The 17,474-nt window shown below is 39.6% G+C and overlaps 2 protein-coding genes across 7 annotated transcripts in view; one reads left to right on the forward strand and one right to left on the reverse strand.

Annotated features, from left to right (window-relative positions):
• MAPK8 (mitogen-activated protein kinase 8) overlaps positions 1-17,474 on the reverse strand; it is a 130,870-nt gene that overhangs the window by 28,226 nt on the left and 85,170 nt on the right. For 3 of the 6 annotated variants that reach the window (XM_051616685.1, XM_051616684.1, XM_051616691.1), the window contains exons 1-2: positions 16,276-16,330; positions 13,082-13,221 (exon numbers count right to left, since the gene is read on the reverse strand). The exons of 1 other annotated variant lie outside the window; for it this stretch is intronic. The gene's annotated coding sequence lies outside the window, so the exon portion shown is untranslated. Of the gene's footprint in view, positions 1-13,081; positions 13,222-15,790; positions 15,814-16,275; positions 16,366-17,474 lie in introns of those variants that run through there. 2 more of the 6 variants (XM_051616686.1, XM_051616688.1) reach the window with 2 other exon arrangements.
• Positions 16,743-17,474, forward strand: part of FRMPD2 (FERM and PDZ domain containing 2) — a 65,810-nt gene continuing 65,078 nt past the window's right edge. The window contains exon 1 of the mRNA XM_051616861.1: positions 16,743-16,796. Within this exon, the coding sequence (XP_051472821.1) occupies positions 16,743-16,796 (54 nt within the window). The remainder of the gene's footprint in view (positions 16,797-17,474) is intronic.

Here is a 17,474-nt window from a genome sequence, read left to right on the forward strand (position 1 = left end):
GCTCCTCCACAAGTGAATAGACTGACAATGAAGATTGACTGTACTTCTTTACTCACCTTTAAAATAAGCATATTTAAAACAACAGTAAGATTTTAGAATAAAAGAAGCCACATATGTTTTGTTAATGTTGTGTTTATAAATAAATATACAAATATTTGCCATTTACTTCTGTTTACAGAAAGGCATGTACCTTAGCATTTCTTAACAAGACTGTGCTATATACGCTTGCTGACTTCAAGATTATCATACAGATAATATAATGCTGCATTTTAATACTAATATCAAGCTTTGTCTCTAATATAGACAGCATTCAGTTTATTAATCAAGACAAAGGACAATGTATGGTCAGTATTTGTTAAAATAGTTTTATAGCACACCCTATATACTTGAGAGAAACAGAGAATACGGAAACAGGTGAGGTCAAAAAGAGATTAGCTAATCTTTTGCTCATACAGCTTTCACTTTAAAAGTCCTACTGTAGGTGCATTAAAAACCTTAGAAATGGCCAGATAGACATAGACATAGATAAAACAAAAAACTCACAATGCAAAATTCTAAAAAATTGCAATATATTTGGTAAACTTGCCTTTGCAGAAGGTGTAAACTGATTTCTTGAGAAGGCAGAGATCACTTGCTGCTCATTCCAGACCCCATTTTATGTAATACTTTTTATGCCTATGATCTATACCACTGGACAGTGGTATAAAAGGGCCTCTTTAGTAAATGATCTTCAACTCTAAACAGCACAATCAACTGTAAATTAATGTCATGTGTTTAAACTGAGCCACACTGGTGCCAACTCTAGTAGAAGCTTAAGGCAAGTGTATGTATTCACAATCCGAATTTAATTTCAACCAGACATCTGAGTATTTACCTTCAGCACAGTACTACCACTACATAATATTTCCTTGGCTACCACACCTGCTAGCCTTCACACCAACCACATACCAAGACTGTGCTTTTTAAGTCAGGTATCACTTTAAAAGCAACATGTAATTATGTATGTTACTTTTCTCACACAGTAACCTGAAGGCATGCATTCCAGGCATACAGAGGAGCAGAAATGGAACAGGTTTTCTGGAAGAAAGGATCTCTCAGTTTACATAAGAGCACAAAGTACTTTATGACCTCTTCTGCATTTTTCCGTCACTAAAGATAGCAGTAATTAAGAGGAAAGCTTCAAAAGTTGCATTTCAAACTGATAAAAAGCATACATTTGAGAGATACCTTTTCTTTTCAAAGAAATGGAACCCAAGAGACAATTTTTCCACTAGACTTGGCTAGAATACTGCCAGCTTAAAGGGTAGAGAAACATATGCTCTGTACAGCTAAGCCGCTAAGACTGGTTATTAATTGCTGATTTATACCTTTACTAGACAACATAAAATGAAAATCCAGGATTCATCCCATGCTATAGCATACAGTACCTACCCTAAGTATCCTTTTATGTAAGAAACTATACATATTCAGTTTGTTCCTATTGCAGTGAAGAAGTACAGTTGAGAAGGTATTTCCATACCTTAAATACTTGGAAATGTAATAAAATGTAAGAGATGAGAAAAATCATAGGAGGGAACAACCATCATTAGTTAGAAGTTCTACACGGAATCAGACTTGGTTTTCATGTTCAGTTTCTAAAGCAATCCTTTTCAAAGAGAAAGCATAAATGGGCTTAATCTTAGAAGAAAATTAGGATGCTAAGCCAGCAAACAGTCTCTGGGGCAAGATGTGCCTTGGGTACAACACAAATCCCAACTAAGACAGTGATCTACCTAAACATGCTGAAGACTGGGCCTCCTGGGCAAAACTGTTTTACAATTAAAGAAGGAGATTACTACAATAACTGCTCAGAAGTAGGGTGAGAAAATATTAAGATTAGGAGAGTTGAAGGGCTCTAACTAAAGGAGGAAGCCTGTATTCCTTTTGATAAGAAAGATCAACAACTTTTGCTTAGAAGAGAATATTTACAAAAACCTGGTTTTGTACGCTGCTTGTTAGATATGACAAATTCAATGTCTTGTTTTAAGTTCTTAACCTGGTAAATAAAAAGTTTATATTTATCAATTGCCTATAAAAATTCTCCCAGTAAAATCCAAAACTCTGCTAAATTCAATACTATGTGTTGTCTACAAAAGTGTTCCAAGGAACCACTCAGAAAACAGTCTGATAATCTGACTTTAATCTGCAGAACTAACGTCTTTTCCCAAAACCCAATTCTGTTTGGAACAGACAAGTAATCACATAACCTGTAAGGAAGGAAGCTTTCTTACAACAATCATCTCCAGATATAAGTATAAAAGAAGTATAAAGGACTTCCAAGAATCACAAGGTGGTTTGACTCTTCATCCAGATTAGTAGTGACTAAAGGCAGGAACTCAAATGGAGAAAACTGAGCATTTTAAAGACTGAACATGCTTAAATACATTTTTAAGATTTACTACGGATAATATGAAGAAAAAACCCCAAAACAACGAAGGAGTTTGAATAGCAGAGGAAGATCTGGGTGGCTTTTCCCCATCTATAAAATGTACAGTGAGGAAGAGGCAAGAGACCAGAATCCAAGCACGCTGAGGATGAACTTCTATGGGTACACCAGGACTATCTCCAGAGCTGCTGATACATGCCAGTCAACTTCTTCAGCAGACACTCAGGCACAGCCCACTGTTTTGTCCTCTTGAAAAAATGGGTGAAGTTTTATCTGTAATGCTATTACAGTAGAAATTGAGGGACAGGAAAGGAGAAAACTTCTTCATAACACTCAACCAGAAATTTGTTAGTTTGGGTTTTTTTTTAATTACTTCTATTGAGCCTCCTAGAAGTTAAAACTTTCTCAGCCTAATATTTACACATTTTATGAACTGTAATGTCCAAGACAGACATTGTGTTATCCATTGAATAAAAATAACTCCAGCATGTTATGGAAGGGGGTAGAATGCTTACATAAAATTGTATACCTACTGAGTCAGCTTCCAGCTTAGGGACAGACTTCTAGCTATTAAAAGAAGAAAAATAATAATAAAAATATATATATAAATAAGGATAGGAAATGCATCTTAATTTTCATCTTAAATTGATCTGCTCCTTCATCATTTCATGTAGTGAATGACCTCCATGGAGGGGCTATGACAGCAGCTGCATCTCTGGGACAAAGTGCAGATTAACACCCTGACTTACAAGCACCACAAGCACTTGGGATCTTTCTTGTTTGCTCTGGAGGGAAGGGAAAGTTACTACTGGCCGCCAGTCAAGGATTTCTCCAGGGAAGAGGAACATACTTATTTCCCAAGAAGAGCTCTTCAGGAGCAGCTGTTGGCAATGCAGCCCCTTGAGTTTTCCCTTTTTGTGCTATTCCTTGTCCTCTCTCGAACAAGGCAATTTAACCAAGGTTGAAGACATGTTCTGCAGTGTCACCAAAACTAGGACTCCCCAGGAATTATATTTGCAGGGTTAGTCATACAGGCACAAACTTGAAGCTGACGTGTTCTCTAGCACGACTTCTGTCAGATTTACCTAATCAATACCATAGCATCTCAGCCAAAAGCAGATGTTTCCACAAAGCAGTGTGTCATTTTGGGAACCTCACCTCCAATGTTTCACAAGCCATGATAAAAGGTTAATAATAAAACCAGGAATACACAATAGTGTTCAAACAGCTCTGTTCAACATGTGTTATGCATCACTGCTTGAATTCTCTGCATCAAATTATGTTAAAATCCTAGGTAGCCAGAAATAGCCATCAGTCACATGTCGCAAAAATGTTAACAGCTGAACTTGAAACTGAGGAAACCTGAATTACAGAAAGTGAGCAGTGCTCAGTGATTTTTGTATTAGGCAACTGGAAATTTAAGCTCTTCTGTATTTCAAACAGCATGATATATCATCACGAATAACTAACACTTCTGAGGTTGTTTAAAGGGAAGAAAAGACCTATGACCGGCAGCAACAAAACAAAGACTGTAAATAGCAGAATACTGAGATACTGGCATTTGTCTAAAAATAGGCAACATAAGACCACATCCAAACTTGTAGAAAGCCAGAAAAACAGTTCCTGTTGTTAAACACTGCTCCAGCTGAACCATTTCCTGTGGAGAATAGCCATGGGAAAAGAAAAAGGGCCTCCTCTATCCATACAGAAGTAGATAAAACAATATTAAGACCAGCTAAGGGCCAGCGTTTGCTGTGAGCAGCACTGTGAATGTTGACAAAAATCAGAACACTGTTTATCATGTGTATGGTGTGTGATTGGCTACATCCTGGGAACACAAGGTCTGTGTATGTGCCAAGGAGCAGGTGTGAGTGCTGTTTACATTCTCTGTACCCTGACTGCTTATTCTCAGTTCCCACTGTAAAAGTATATAAGGGAGCTTCTCACCCTGGGATCCATGTCTTAACTACTACAATTTTCCTAGCAAATTAATATAATACATACACTTTCTGCTGCTTCTAAAACCTTTTAGATTTAATAGTGAATCAAATTCAGTTGAGAATTTAATTCTTTAAAGTCAGCTAAATACACCATAGACCTTGCACAAGGTGTTAAATTGTTAATTAGAAGAATCAAGTAGCAAAAGCACACATACAGTAAATTATTCACAACTGACATAAGCTTTGCAGTTATTCTCTTTTCAAAACAGACATTTTTCTGCTCATTTTCAATAAAGTTAATATTGAGAGGATTTCACCCAATCCACTTTTCTAGTCTTCCAACTCAGTTTCAGTATAAGCTACAGTCCTTCCACTACAAAAAATACTTGCATTTAGTAGTCATTCATGATGAGTCAAGTTATTGTTTGTTACTGGCACAGAGACAATAAAGAGATGCCACAAAGCACAGAGAGAAAAACACATGGGACTGCATGCTTCTATTTATCTCTACATACTCATATTATCTAAAAGGTAACCAGCCTCACCTGTGGCAGTTTTAGTGCTATTCACTTTTATCTCCCCTTTACAACAGTCACTAAAGCAGCTGGTCACAGAAGAAAACTATTCAGAATGTTGGTTTAGGCCCTGCCTGGCAGTTAGATAAAACACACATTATGGACACCAGCAGGTCTATCTTTGTAACATACAAAGCTGAACTGAAACAAAATTAAGATGCAGAAGACAGAAAAATAAGAAATCAAAATTGACCTATAGTGGCCTAAAAAATCATACTTCTAGCAGCCTGAAGGCAAGGAAAGAAGCAAGCATAAGTGAGTTCATGCTAACAGCTCCATGAATATATGTGAAAATTTGTGCCTTCCTGTCTACCATTCCTTCAGCCACCTTCCTCTCCTTCAAGGAAGCAGATAAATCTGATAGTTTGTGGCAGGTGAAATGAAATCTGACACTTCACTACTTGGTGCTGTCCTGACTTCCTGGTTTCTGAATATGTGGGGTTTTTTAAAATAAGCCATATTCTGAAAACAAAGGAATCTCAACAGACAGCCACCTATGTAAGATTTTAAAACATCCTGAAAACTGTGCTAAAAATCATAACATTTATGATTTAGCAAAACTTTACCTAGGGCTTACACTAAATTTTGCTGATAACAAAATAAGCCCCGATTATCCAAATCAGACAACACCACAAACAACCTCCCAGCACTTCTCATGGTCAAGTCAGTTCCTGTAACACAACTAGTAAGTCAACACAGCTGCTCTGTGACTGGTATACCAGTGCACTCCCTCTGGAAAGTCGTCATCTGTGGTCAAAGGCACTTTTTTAGAAAACATGTTCTAATCTAGTTATAAATCAGTTCTGATTTAGTTTATCGCAATGACACTCTACTACTATTTGGTATTCCGTACCATAAGTTTTCCAGGGTTTTGTGCTTTGTAATAAAGCATATACAACACAGAGACCAACACAGGAGGTTACACAGTGAAATTATGTATTTGTAATGGGATACACTGCAAATTTTATCTAGTTTTAAACTTTTTTTTTGTAAAAAGCTATTAGACATCCACATAGATTCTTCAAGATAAACATCCTCCTTCCTCTTTAAAACAGATTCAGATGCTGGCTGGATGTAAACGAAGAGGCAGACAGGCTGCAGCAGGCAATATAATGCCAGCTTGTAAACTGGCATTTCCAATGCTGAAGATTCTCACCCTGCTTTTCCTGTGAAAATTTTTATGGACTCCTGAACCACGACTTTAATCACAAAAAAGTAATAGATGGCATTTTTCTAGAACAAGTATTTTCAGGATGAATAGTGCTACATCTACCAAAAAAAAAAAATAAAATCTGCAAACACTTGTGCTGCATTTCATAGGAGAATATTTCTACAGCTTCCTCACTGTAATGTCACACGAAGCTCCACTACAGATGGTTCCATGATGAATCCTATTATCACAATATATGAAGTTACACTTCACCAACTGCCTCTTTTAGGTCATTTTTGCTACAGAAATAATAATCCAGAACAGCTCCATCAAAAGAATACTTGTGTAATTCTACAGTTTGGCAAAGAAGCTGTTGACAGCAGATTAAAAGACTATTCTTAGCAAAACTCTCTTTTTCAGAAATAATAGGATAAGGCAAGGATCTTCCAACACCTTAATCCTTTTTCAAATAAAAGATTATAAAAAAGGGGAGAAAAATCAAGGTGCTTTTTTTTTTTTTTAAGGCTCATAATATTCAGGTTTTTGGCAGGCCATTATTTGTCACTCCAATTTTATTTTTTAACTAAGTTCTTAAAATCTGAAATCAGTGAAAATTCAATGAAGCAAGACTTCAGAAAGCTGTCCCATTTTAAGTACCCAATTCAACTGTACCAGAAGTGCAATCCGAATGCATGTTGCTGGACCCAGGAAACGGGTTAAAATCTCACTTAAACCGTAACCCTGCCAAATGACTGCGACTACTGCATTCAGGGTAGTGCTAATCCATATTGCTTTATATACCTCCTTTTTGTGCAGAATCATATCATGGGCCATTCAACATAGTCAGGTACTTGAAAATGCTTAACTGTAATCTAACTTGAAACTGACAAGTTACTTATCTTGGCACTATACTGCTTCAGTTCATTACCTAAGGAACTGTTACTTCTAACTGTACCACAGAAGTTTGTCTGCCTATGCTAGTCCTCTGCTCATCCACTGATGGCTGGCAAAGCACTAAAATAGAATAAATACACAAACCACTAGCAAAGTGAAACAGTAAATAGGACTCAGGGTGCTTAGAACCCAAATCTCATTCCATGATTACTCCAGGGTAGAGGAAAATGTTTGATCCTTAAACTCTTCTTTTAGGGGAAGATGAAGCATAATGAAGCTAAATGTTTCAGCAGAAGAAACAGACCAAAAGATTCTGATTCTCTCAAAGGACACATGCAAACAAAAGATACCAAGTGACCTGAAATATTCATTAAATACCAGTGATAAAGAGGACAAGATAACTACCAAATATTAGAGGAAGTGAGGAGTTGTGTAACAGATAGGAAAAAAAGTTTTCAGAATGTTTTAAAACTATATTTTAAAATCACATCAATAGTTCCACAAAAAATAAACCCTCAAACATTTTAATTTTAAATCCCAGAAACTCAGAATCCAATTATTCTACTTTCAGAATTTATGCATTTATCTCTTAAGTACAAGCAGATTAATGTGCTATGAAATCCTGTCTAAAGTATTTAGCATAAAATACCTCAGCCATAAGAGCTTCAGAATGGAACAAAAGACTCCAAAACATATTATAATCTCAGCACTAACAGCTTGTTCACAGATACCTCCTGTAAAGCAGTACAGTACTTGGCAGGAGAATTGACTGGGAGTGGGGTGGGAAGGAAGGCAGTACATTTCCAAATAAAGGCTTAATTTTCTAGGTAGTTTGTAGGAAATTATACCAATCTACAGGATTCGTTACTAAGAGCAATAAAGTCTGTTCTGTTGTCCCATTTCTCTTAAGACTTTAGCAGTGCCTCATGCTCTGTCCCAGAAAAAAATAAATAAATCCTAAAACAGATGTTGTCGAACTAGGAGAGCTTGAGAATTTCCATACTTTAAACAAGAGCAAAAAAACCCAAACAACTTCAGAAGCCTCGCTGTGCAGCACGTTAGTAGCTACACACACTAAGAGTTGGGATGAGAAAACTTCTGAGGAAAAGCGAAAAGAATTTCAAGTAAAATAAATGGAGAATAAAGTAGTTCTAGTCACACCAAGATTTTCTGATTTCCTCACAATGCCATGCTAATATTAATGAAACCCCTTTATCTCCAATCTAAGCATAATAGAGGTGGAACTCTCTTTTTCCCCCATCTTAACATACAAGTGCCACAAGAACTTTGCCATTCTTCAACTTAAAAAACAGCAAAAGTCCAGCCATTTTTCAACAAGGAGGACCTTTGCATTATGCTATTGTGCAAAAGAAAGTCACTTGTTGTTGGAAGGCTTCAGTGCTCATCAAGTGAACCACTGCCACACACAAGGACCTTCCTGTTATCATCTATCTCCCGAGTATTCACTTTTGGCACTAAACGGAAAAAGTGAACTTAGTCCACACCTTTCTAACAAAGCTTTTTAGGATATCATGTTACTACTACCTCTCCTGCTCTGAAGGTGACCAAAATGACAGTCATAATCCAAAACATTTGCACAATGAACAATCAAGAATTTAGCAAGATTTATGCTGATTGGTGTGTTTCCACAGTAAAATTTAAAATTAGGATTACATGGTATGTTTGTACTTTTATACCCAAGGTCCTGCAAGTATCATAACTACTGTTAACCTTGCTCTGACACAATCTTGGGCATTAAAGCTACAAAAGAACACACTTAGGGCTTGAAAACACTCTGTGGTGCAACCTTCTATTCTGCTCACCTCCCTTTCCCTAAAATTTCACATTAAATGGACAAATACGTAACAATTAACAGTTACACAAAAGAGCTGCAGGATGCTGTCTTCTCAAGGCAGCATAAGCAGCAAAGACAACAGCACAAATGGATTTATGGAACTGCCACAGCTATTTTTCCTTCTCCCAGCTGATTTCAGTCCTACCACCACTCTGCTGTGATGAACTGCTATTGTGATCAACTGGAAATCAGAAGCCATTTCCTGGAGTAACCGCTCTCCAGCTAAGCATAAGGAACCATCACCCACCCAGCACAAAATCAAAGCTTTGCAGCAGCAGCTGCCAACATGCTTCTCCACTACAGAAAGACCTGGACAAACTTCAGCTGGCGACAAGGCTGCTTTCTGCAGGCTGCTCCTTTGGAGATGGGTTTTTTACATTCATCATTGCGATCACAGGTATGATAGTTGCCATAACCTTTTTTAATCCTTTATGCTAGCCTCCAAGCACTTCTGGCCTCATCAACTGGGAAGTTCAGTGCAGGGCAGAAAAATGCCAGTATTGCCACCAGCAGATTTGAATGAAGATGCTTATCATATCTCATTACTTTACCCTCCACAACTTTGAATACATTTCCAAGCAGCTTTGTTGATCTGCATCGCTGTGCCTTTGTTTTGCCAACTTCCACACACAACTTTGAAAATGAAATTTAAAAAATGCTATGAACAGTAGAATCATAATACGACTTCAAAGCAACCTCAGGAGATCATCTACCTGCTCAAAACAGGTAGAACTTCAAATTTGTGTTTATATCCAGGCTGCTCTGGACCTTGTCCAATCAAAAGTCTCCATGATTGGTAATCTCACAACCCCTCTAGGCTCTTCAGCGCAGTGCTTGCCCACTCCCATGCATCGACATTCCCTTCATGTCCTACTGAAATTTCCATTCTTTTGTCTTGTAACCACTAATCTTTCACTGTGCACATACATGTGAGGGGAAAGTGGCTCTATCACCTTCACATCACGATCACATTATTACAGCAGTTACATTCTCCCTTCACCTCTTCCTCAGACTGTAAACCCAGTATCTCCTCTACCCTCAGGTGTTCCAGTCCTCAACCATCTGAGCAACCCAGTACTGGACTCCTTTGAGTTTGTTTTCTTGAAGGGTGTGCATATATGTGATCTACTGGGCAGCACTTCAGCTGGAGCTTCACAGCTGCCCCACAGATGTTCCTCTAAAGTACTTGCTGGCCAGGCTCTTTCTAATGCACCCCAGCAACAAATTAGCCTTGAGGGCTACAAAAGCACATTGCTGCCTCATGGTCAGCTTCTCATTCATCAGGAGCCCCAGATCCTCTTCTGCAAGAGCTGCTGTCCAGTCAGCAGCTGCCAACCAACAGCAAAAGGATCGTTTTCATTTATGCACATAAACTCACAGAGCTGGGCATTTCCATTACTTCGAGATCACAGTCAGAAATACGATACCTAATGTTTGTTCTTATTTTACAACAATCAAACACTAGACTGGACAAATTTCAGGTTTTGTACAGCAGTGTAAGATACAAGATAAATGTTTGAATGGACACAGACTACAATGATGGGAACACACTTTTTTGCCATTATTTGTAAATAAAGGAGTAAATATTGGTTTAGACATTTTTCTGCATGATTTTAAGATCTACAGTAAGAAAAAGCTGAGTGTATTGTCAATATAATGAAGTAATTGAAGGTTGTCAGAGGTGGGTTTTTTTGATAGTTTGTTGTTTGGGCTTTTTTTAATACTCAAAAATCAATCGTTACAGTGAACAGACTTTTCAGCAGCACTGTAGAATTAAAGTTCCCCCTTTTTGTTTGAGTGTACACACATACAAGCACATATACAGTATTTGCTTTGTTTGCAATGCAAATGACCATTAAGTATATTTTCTGTCAGTCACCATTTTAGCATTAGTCTACAATACCCAAGAATGATTAATAAGCATCCTGTCTGCTCACATATCAAGCAGCATTTACTCAACAATAAAAGTGACAATAGGGGCAACAACTATGGTGTTTATTTTAGTACCAAGCTTACAGGAAATCAATCTGGACTGAAAAAAAACCCCAAGGATTAGTTTTTAATCACTTAAGAGGAAAAAAAGCATATACAGTTAAGAAGAAATGTGTGCTATTAATTATAAGCTTGGTACAACAAGATCGTTACCTCTTCACACACAAATCAAAGAAAAATGCAAGCTTGAGAAAACCTTATAAAAATAGTTTACAACATAAATAAGTCAAGGTAACAGTATTATGTAAACAGCTGGCTGGGCAGTTGTTCATGCTGATATGATTCAACATCAGCAATGGATATCTCTCTCTCTCCCAGTTTGATGCTGTCAGCTCCAGTCTCTTGAAGGAGTTCTCACCCGAAGGCTTTGCAAAATCTACAGCAGAAGCAAACTGCTATTCTCTGTTGGCTGTAGAGTAACCTGGAGTGCTCCTTATGCTACTCAAAATGGAAGTCTTCCAGCTCACAAGAGGAGGCTCACTACCACATGCTTGGTGTATTCCTTTAGCTCACACATCAACATTTACATCAAAGAAATCTTAAGCTATGTTTTAAAAGTGCCTAGCAGTTCTGGTTGGTTTTTGTCTTCCATTACTTAATTTTTCAAATTCAAGTATTAATTCCCTTTAATTAAAGGTTATATCACATATAGCTAGACTTACTGCTATTTACTTCCCATAAATTTCAAGTCAATGTATTGACAATGTATTCCAGCCATCATCAAGTCATCGTGAATCTCAGCATCATATTCAAGTTATTGTAAGACAGCACATTTCTTAAAGATATCACTATTCACTAAGACAACTACAGTTTTGCCACAGAACAAACCCATACAAATGAACAGTACTGATAAAATTGCACTAAGTATTTGGTAAATACAAATAACTCAGGAAACCACTCTGTGACCTACATCTGCAGTTTTGAATAAGAGCTGAGACAGAGAATAAGGTATTTCAAGCTTTTTTTCCTGAAGATTTCATGTATCATTCAGATATAATAACGTGAGAAAAGGTATATAAGGGGAGTTTTGAACATTGAATTAAATGCCCTACCACACAGAATAAAACTATGTAGCATTTATCTTTCAGGCTAAGTGCCACAAAAGACATATGAGTGTTTGCATTATGACATGTAAAATACAGTCCTAAAATAGTTAACATTTTCTTCTTCACAAACAGAATTTTTTTTTAAAAGCAGGAAACAAATAGTTATCAGCATCGCAAGGCCTTCCAGTATCTGAAAGGGGCTTACAAGAAAGGTGGGAAAGGACTTTTTACACAGGCATGTAGCGATAGCAAAAGGAGTAATGGCTTTGAATTGTAAGAGGGTAGATTTAGGTTAGACATTAGGAAGAAATTCTTCACTATGAGGACACTGGCACAGGTTTCCCAAGGAAGCTGTGGATATATGCCCCATCCCTGGAAGTTCTCAAGGATGGAAAGGGTTCTGAGCAACCTGATCTAGTGTGCGGTGTCGCTGCCCATGCAGCAGGGTGGAACTAGATCACCTTTAAGGTCCCTTCCAATCCAAACTATTCTATTATTCTGCCTCACTGTTCTGCCTCAGTCCAAAAGTTTCCAGATTGCTTTATTTAAGGGCCCCTATTGATACTGCACAAACACTTTGAACCTATTAATACAGGTAGGTTTGAAAAAGGATGTTCATCCACAGAAGCACATTACTTCTAGATCAACATTCATTCTCAAATAGCTACTCATCCCAAATTCACTTTGGGCTCTACAGTGCATTGAAGAAACCAAAATAAACATCTTGTTTGGAACACTTTTAAGTAGCAGCCACAGAAGACCAAGTCTGCAAACAGATCTTTAAACAAGCACTTCATGACTTTAGTCTTCCAGCAACCACTACTTGATCTGTGAATACCTTTGTGCATATACATGACTGATATGCAATCCCCACCTAAGCACCTTCCTTGCCTTCACAGAAACACAGGATTTGGAGTTGGAAGGGACCTCTAGAGATTATCCAATTCACCTGCTAAAGCAGAAATGCCTACTCAGGATTGCATCCAGGTGGGTTTTTAGTATCTCCAGAAAAGGGGACTCCATAACCTCCCTGGGCAGCCTGTCCCAGTGCTTTCTCACCCTCACAGTAAATAAGTTTTTTTTCACATATTTAAATGGAACTTCCTATGTTCCAGCTTGTTCCCACTGCCCCTCATCCTGTCACTGGGAACTACTGAAAAGAGTCTGGCTCCATCCTCCTTGCACCCACCCTTTAGATACTTACAGGCATTAACAAGTCTTCCAACCTTGCAATAGCATGGATGTTTGTTCAGACACATAAGGGAATTAATCAAGCTGAAAATTAGCCCAAGATTTTTTTCAGCTGGATCAGTTAGCTCCTTGATCTGTTTTGTCACACAGCAGCTGTCAAGAAGGAACAGCAGGTAAGAGACTACTTAAGCAAGGTAGCCACTGAACATGAAACTATGGTGTGATGTTATAGAACAAACAATAATTGCTCTGAAAAGTCAGGGACTTTGTTGATAAAGTTAACTTTCACTGACACATCCCTGTTAATCAGAATGTATGCAGAAGTGACTACTGCTGTATTTTCATACAAATATACCTTGCAGTGGAGCAATGCATGCCTCTTTAAATGTAGCTTGTCTTTACATGAGAATAGCCAGAAAGGGCTTTTATTAAATTTAAAGGTGAATTTCCATCTCCATTTAAACAATCTTGAAAGATTTCAGAACTAGATGTTCAGATTATTAAATCAAATTAAAAATTGTTTTTTAGAATCTATGTCCCAACTGTAGTATATTTCACAGCAAGCAAAATATATCAGTCTTAACTGGATTTTTAAAGAGCTTTCAAAAGCCAAGACATATTTCTGTAACATAAACAGAATCCTGTTTCTGCAGGTTTTGAATTAAGGACTGTTTTTTATAAGGTAACATTTACAGGAATAAAACGCATTCAGCATTTATAAAAAAACCTAGGATCAAAACCAGATTAGTCTAATTTTGACAGTGATACAGCAATGAACATTATTCATATTCAAGAAGATCTAATAAAACCATATAGCCACATAGCACTTTTTTCCAAGCAGGGGTAACATGGGAAATGAAGTTCAAGAAATAACACACCATACTTCCCAGCAGACTACCAAAAAGGACATTTGTCTTTGCCCAGAATACTGGATCAATCCTCAGAAGCATATACTTTGAATGAATCTTATAAACAAAAAACATTCAAACAGTTAAGGCAGTTAAGAAAGAATGAAAAGAAACAAAAAACATAGTTACTGTGAAAAAATAACTAAGTAGCAATTTAATCTCAAACATTACTGCTCATGGTTTAGAAAAATAAACAACCAACCATGAAATAAACACATTGATTCATTGCATGTAAGTATCAGGCAGAAAATATATTCAGTTGTGAAAATCTCCAAACACTTGTATACTGCCTAGTATTTGCATAACAATTCACCAATATAACAACTTTACCTAGTCTTTGCAAAGGACCTCAATACCTGCACTCTTGTAAGACCAGCAAAGCTTTGGTGCCTACAGAGCCAAGTTAAAAGTTAAAACAAAAATCACACAAAATAGGCAACTCTACTTCTGTCTAGAACAAGCAGTCCAAAACTAGAGGACTCAGAACCATAGCAGAGCATCTTATTAATGCTTCTGACCTAGAAGTTTTCATGAAGTATATGGTAGCCCACAAGATTACTCTGAACGATTATACAAAAGCCCACAGTCCAAAAAGCTTGGGAACTTCTACACTGGAAGCCACTGTTAAAATTCCTTTTTCAGAGTGATAACACAACAATTTCATACACCCTCCACAACTCTGGGTAAGTCTCATTCAGCAGATGCTTCTCTCTCCCTTCTCCTTTCATACTTCTGCACCACTGGCCCTGAAAACTGTAAGTATCTGAGAGGCAGCCTTGGAATTTGTCCTGTCCCTGTACTACATGCTCTGCAGAACTCTACACCTGCAACCTACTATCAAACTAGTCTACACTACACATTTTTTAATCAAGTGGGCAAAAAAGACAAGATGGCTCCCCCACAGACTGAGATCAAACCGGGGGACTACTTGAAATTCAACTTATCTTTCTAAACTACTGTTAGAAGAATTAAGAGTTTTCCTTCATTATACAGAAGGAATGCTCAAGTCAGTGCCCACTCTGACAGTATCTTTAACTAGATTTGGCCCAGTTTCTCTTCCTATCACAGTTTAAACCATTTCCAAGTTATTTAATACATCGATATACCTGCAAATATATAAAACTGCATGTTATATACTATACTGCCCTACAAGCGCATTTGTTAGCTTCTCTAGAGGAGACAACAAAAAGTCCCAGGTGAGCTGTGAGACCATCATTGGTTAAGTCTCCACACCTGTAAGCAAAACCCAGCTGCAACTAGTAAGCTTGCTCGATTCCACATGCACATGCCCTCGGGCAAATAATACTTTCCTTCCCCAAACAAGTATAACATCCTACAAAGCATGTAGGTAGGATTTTTCGATCGTCTGAAAGGCTTCAGCGAGCCTGTTCTGTACAACACTGGAATTCAAAAACATGCCATACACTCAAAAACATTCGTGGAGCCGGGAGGGGGGGGGAGGGGGCGGGAATGAGGAATAAATAATCCAAGTGGGTTTTGTATTTGCCTGCTATTTAGCAGTGCTCAGATCAAACTTCACTGATGGTTCCAGAACCACTTCAAACACAAAGGCGTAAAGAAACGGGCTCTCGCATAAAAAGTGGATGCTGTTAATGACACAGAAAAATCAAAGAGCAAAAGAAATTATGCAGAGACAGCTGGCTCCTTTAACAAGAAATATACAATTTAAAAGGCAAAAGAATCAAAGACACTGCTGGACTCCCCCATGCCCCTATATCCAGGCCGGTTATAACCCCAGATAAGTATTTTTTGCCGTAAGAGGCATTTTTAAGAGCAAGGTCATGGAAACTGACCACAGAGGTGGCTCGCTCTCTCACTCGCATTCCCACCTCCTGGACCGCAGACCCTTCCTTCCTCGAAGGCCAAGCGGGACCCCGGTCTGGAAGCAGACGCCAGCCCGGTCTGCCTGGATGCTCCCGGGAGGAGGAGCCCCGCACCGAGCCTCCTGCCCCTCCTGCCACACCAACAAAGAGGCCCCCGCCATTATCCACCAAGACACCTCCAGCCCCCCCAGCCCCGAGCAGACACGGAAGGCCACCGGGTCGGAGAGCCCAGCGCCGCCACCCGCCTTCGGACAAGGGCACGGGCAGCCCCGGCCCTCTCCCCCACCGCTGCTCCGCCAAAACGTAAACAAAGCGGCAAGGCCCGAGCTCGGCCCCCGAGGCCGCGTACAGCACCGCACCGCACCGTGCCTTACGGGATCCCCCCCGCTGCGTCCCCGCTCCCCCACCGCAGAGCGCCGCTCCAGCGGGGCCGCGACCCCCGCCGCCGCGCTCACCGCCTCCCGCTGCCGCCGCCTCCTGCCTCGGCCGCTGAGTAATGAGCCAGGGCCGGGCCGCGCACACGCACCGCGCTCCGCCCGCCCGCCCGCCGCGATGCGGCTGCCCGCCCCTCCGCTCGCCCCGCCCCGGGCCCGGGGGAGGCTGCGCGCCCGCGGCTCCGCGCCAGCGCTGCCTTTAGCCGCGGAGCGTCCCTCGGTCGAGGGCAGCGGCGCTGCAGCCGTGGTCCCTCCCGGCCCCAACCTGGTCCCTGCCCAGGCTGCGGCGCCTTGGCTGCCCGCGGGCCCGTGCATCCCTGCTTGGCATCAGCATTGCTCTGGCTCCGCCGCACACTCTCCTGAAGCAGTTCGTTTCCTGAATTATGCCCCTTAGCCAGGCCTCCCTTCCTGCTGGGGCTTTTCATTAAAAAATCGCATTTGTCAGGTCTTCGCCTTCATGCTCTCCGCCAGTGCTTTGGCACCCAACCATGGCGCTCTGGCAGCAGTTTTTCCACTGCTCCTACACAGCTTTCATGGCCTTGGCAACTTCAGACTTCCCATTGTATACCTGGCATGGCAGGGCTTTATCTTGTTACTGGGTGTCTGGAGTGTTGTAACGTTTTCTTGTTCTGTGTCTGTACTGGCACTGTTTTTCCTCTACATCTTCAGTGCCTCTTTGTGAGATTTTGAGTTATTCATTACCATTAGCTCTTGGCACCTGACATGAGTACTTTCTCCTTGGCTTTTTCAGTATTTGTTTGGTATATCGTTATCTTTTTTTTTATTCCCCTGGAGGTGATGACAGGAGGCCCCTCAGTGCCTTGAAGCCATGTCAATACGGTTGAAGCAAGCCTTTCCATATTTTTACTCTGTAGTACAAATAAGGCCTTATGAGCAGTATTAAAAATGCCTATAAAATCTGCCAGTTAGCCACAAGGCTCTGTAAAAATGGACATTTCACATTTAGTTAATTGTCAAACATTTGAGTGGCCTATGCCACATTTGTAAAAACATCAAAGATTACAGTGAGATTGTTGCTGCCAGCAGCTTTCATCCACCTGTAATAAGTGTGGATTTTTACATAGTAAAGGTGATGCTTCAGAATATTCCAGTTTTGCCACTTTCTTGGTGTTAAAATCTTAAGTTCCATAAAACTGTATTAATACTACTCATATGCTCATTTCAATGAGATCTCTGCACTCTCAGCCTTTAAAATTCTC

The sequence above is a fragment of the Apus apus genome, chromosome 4 (assembly GCF_020740795.1).
Source record: "Apus apus isolate bApuApu2 chromosome 4, bApuApu2.pri.cur, whole genome shotgun sequence".
NCBI lineage: Eukaryota > Metazoa > Chordata > Aves > Apodiformes > Apodidae > Apus > Apus apus.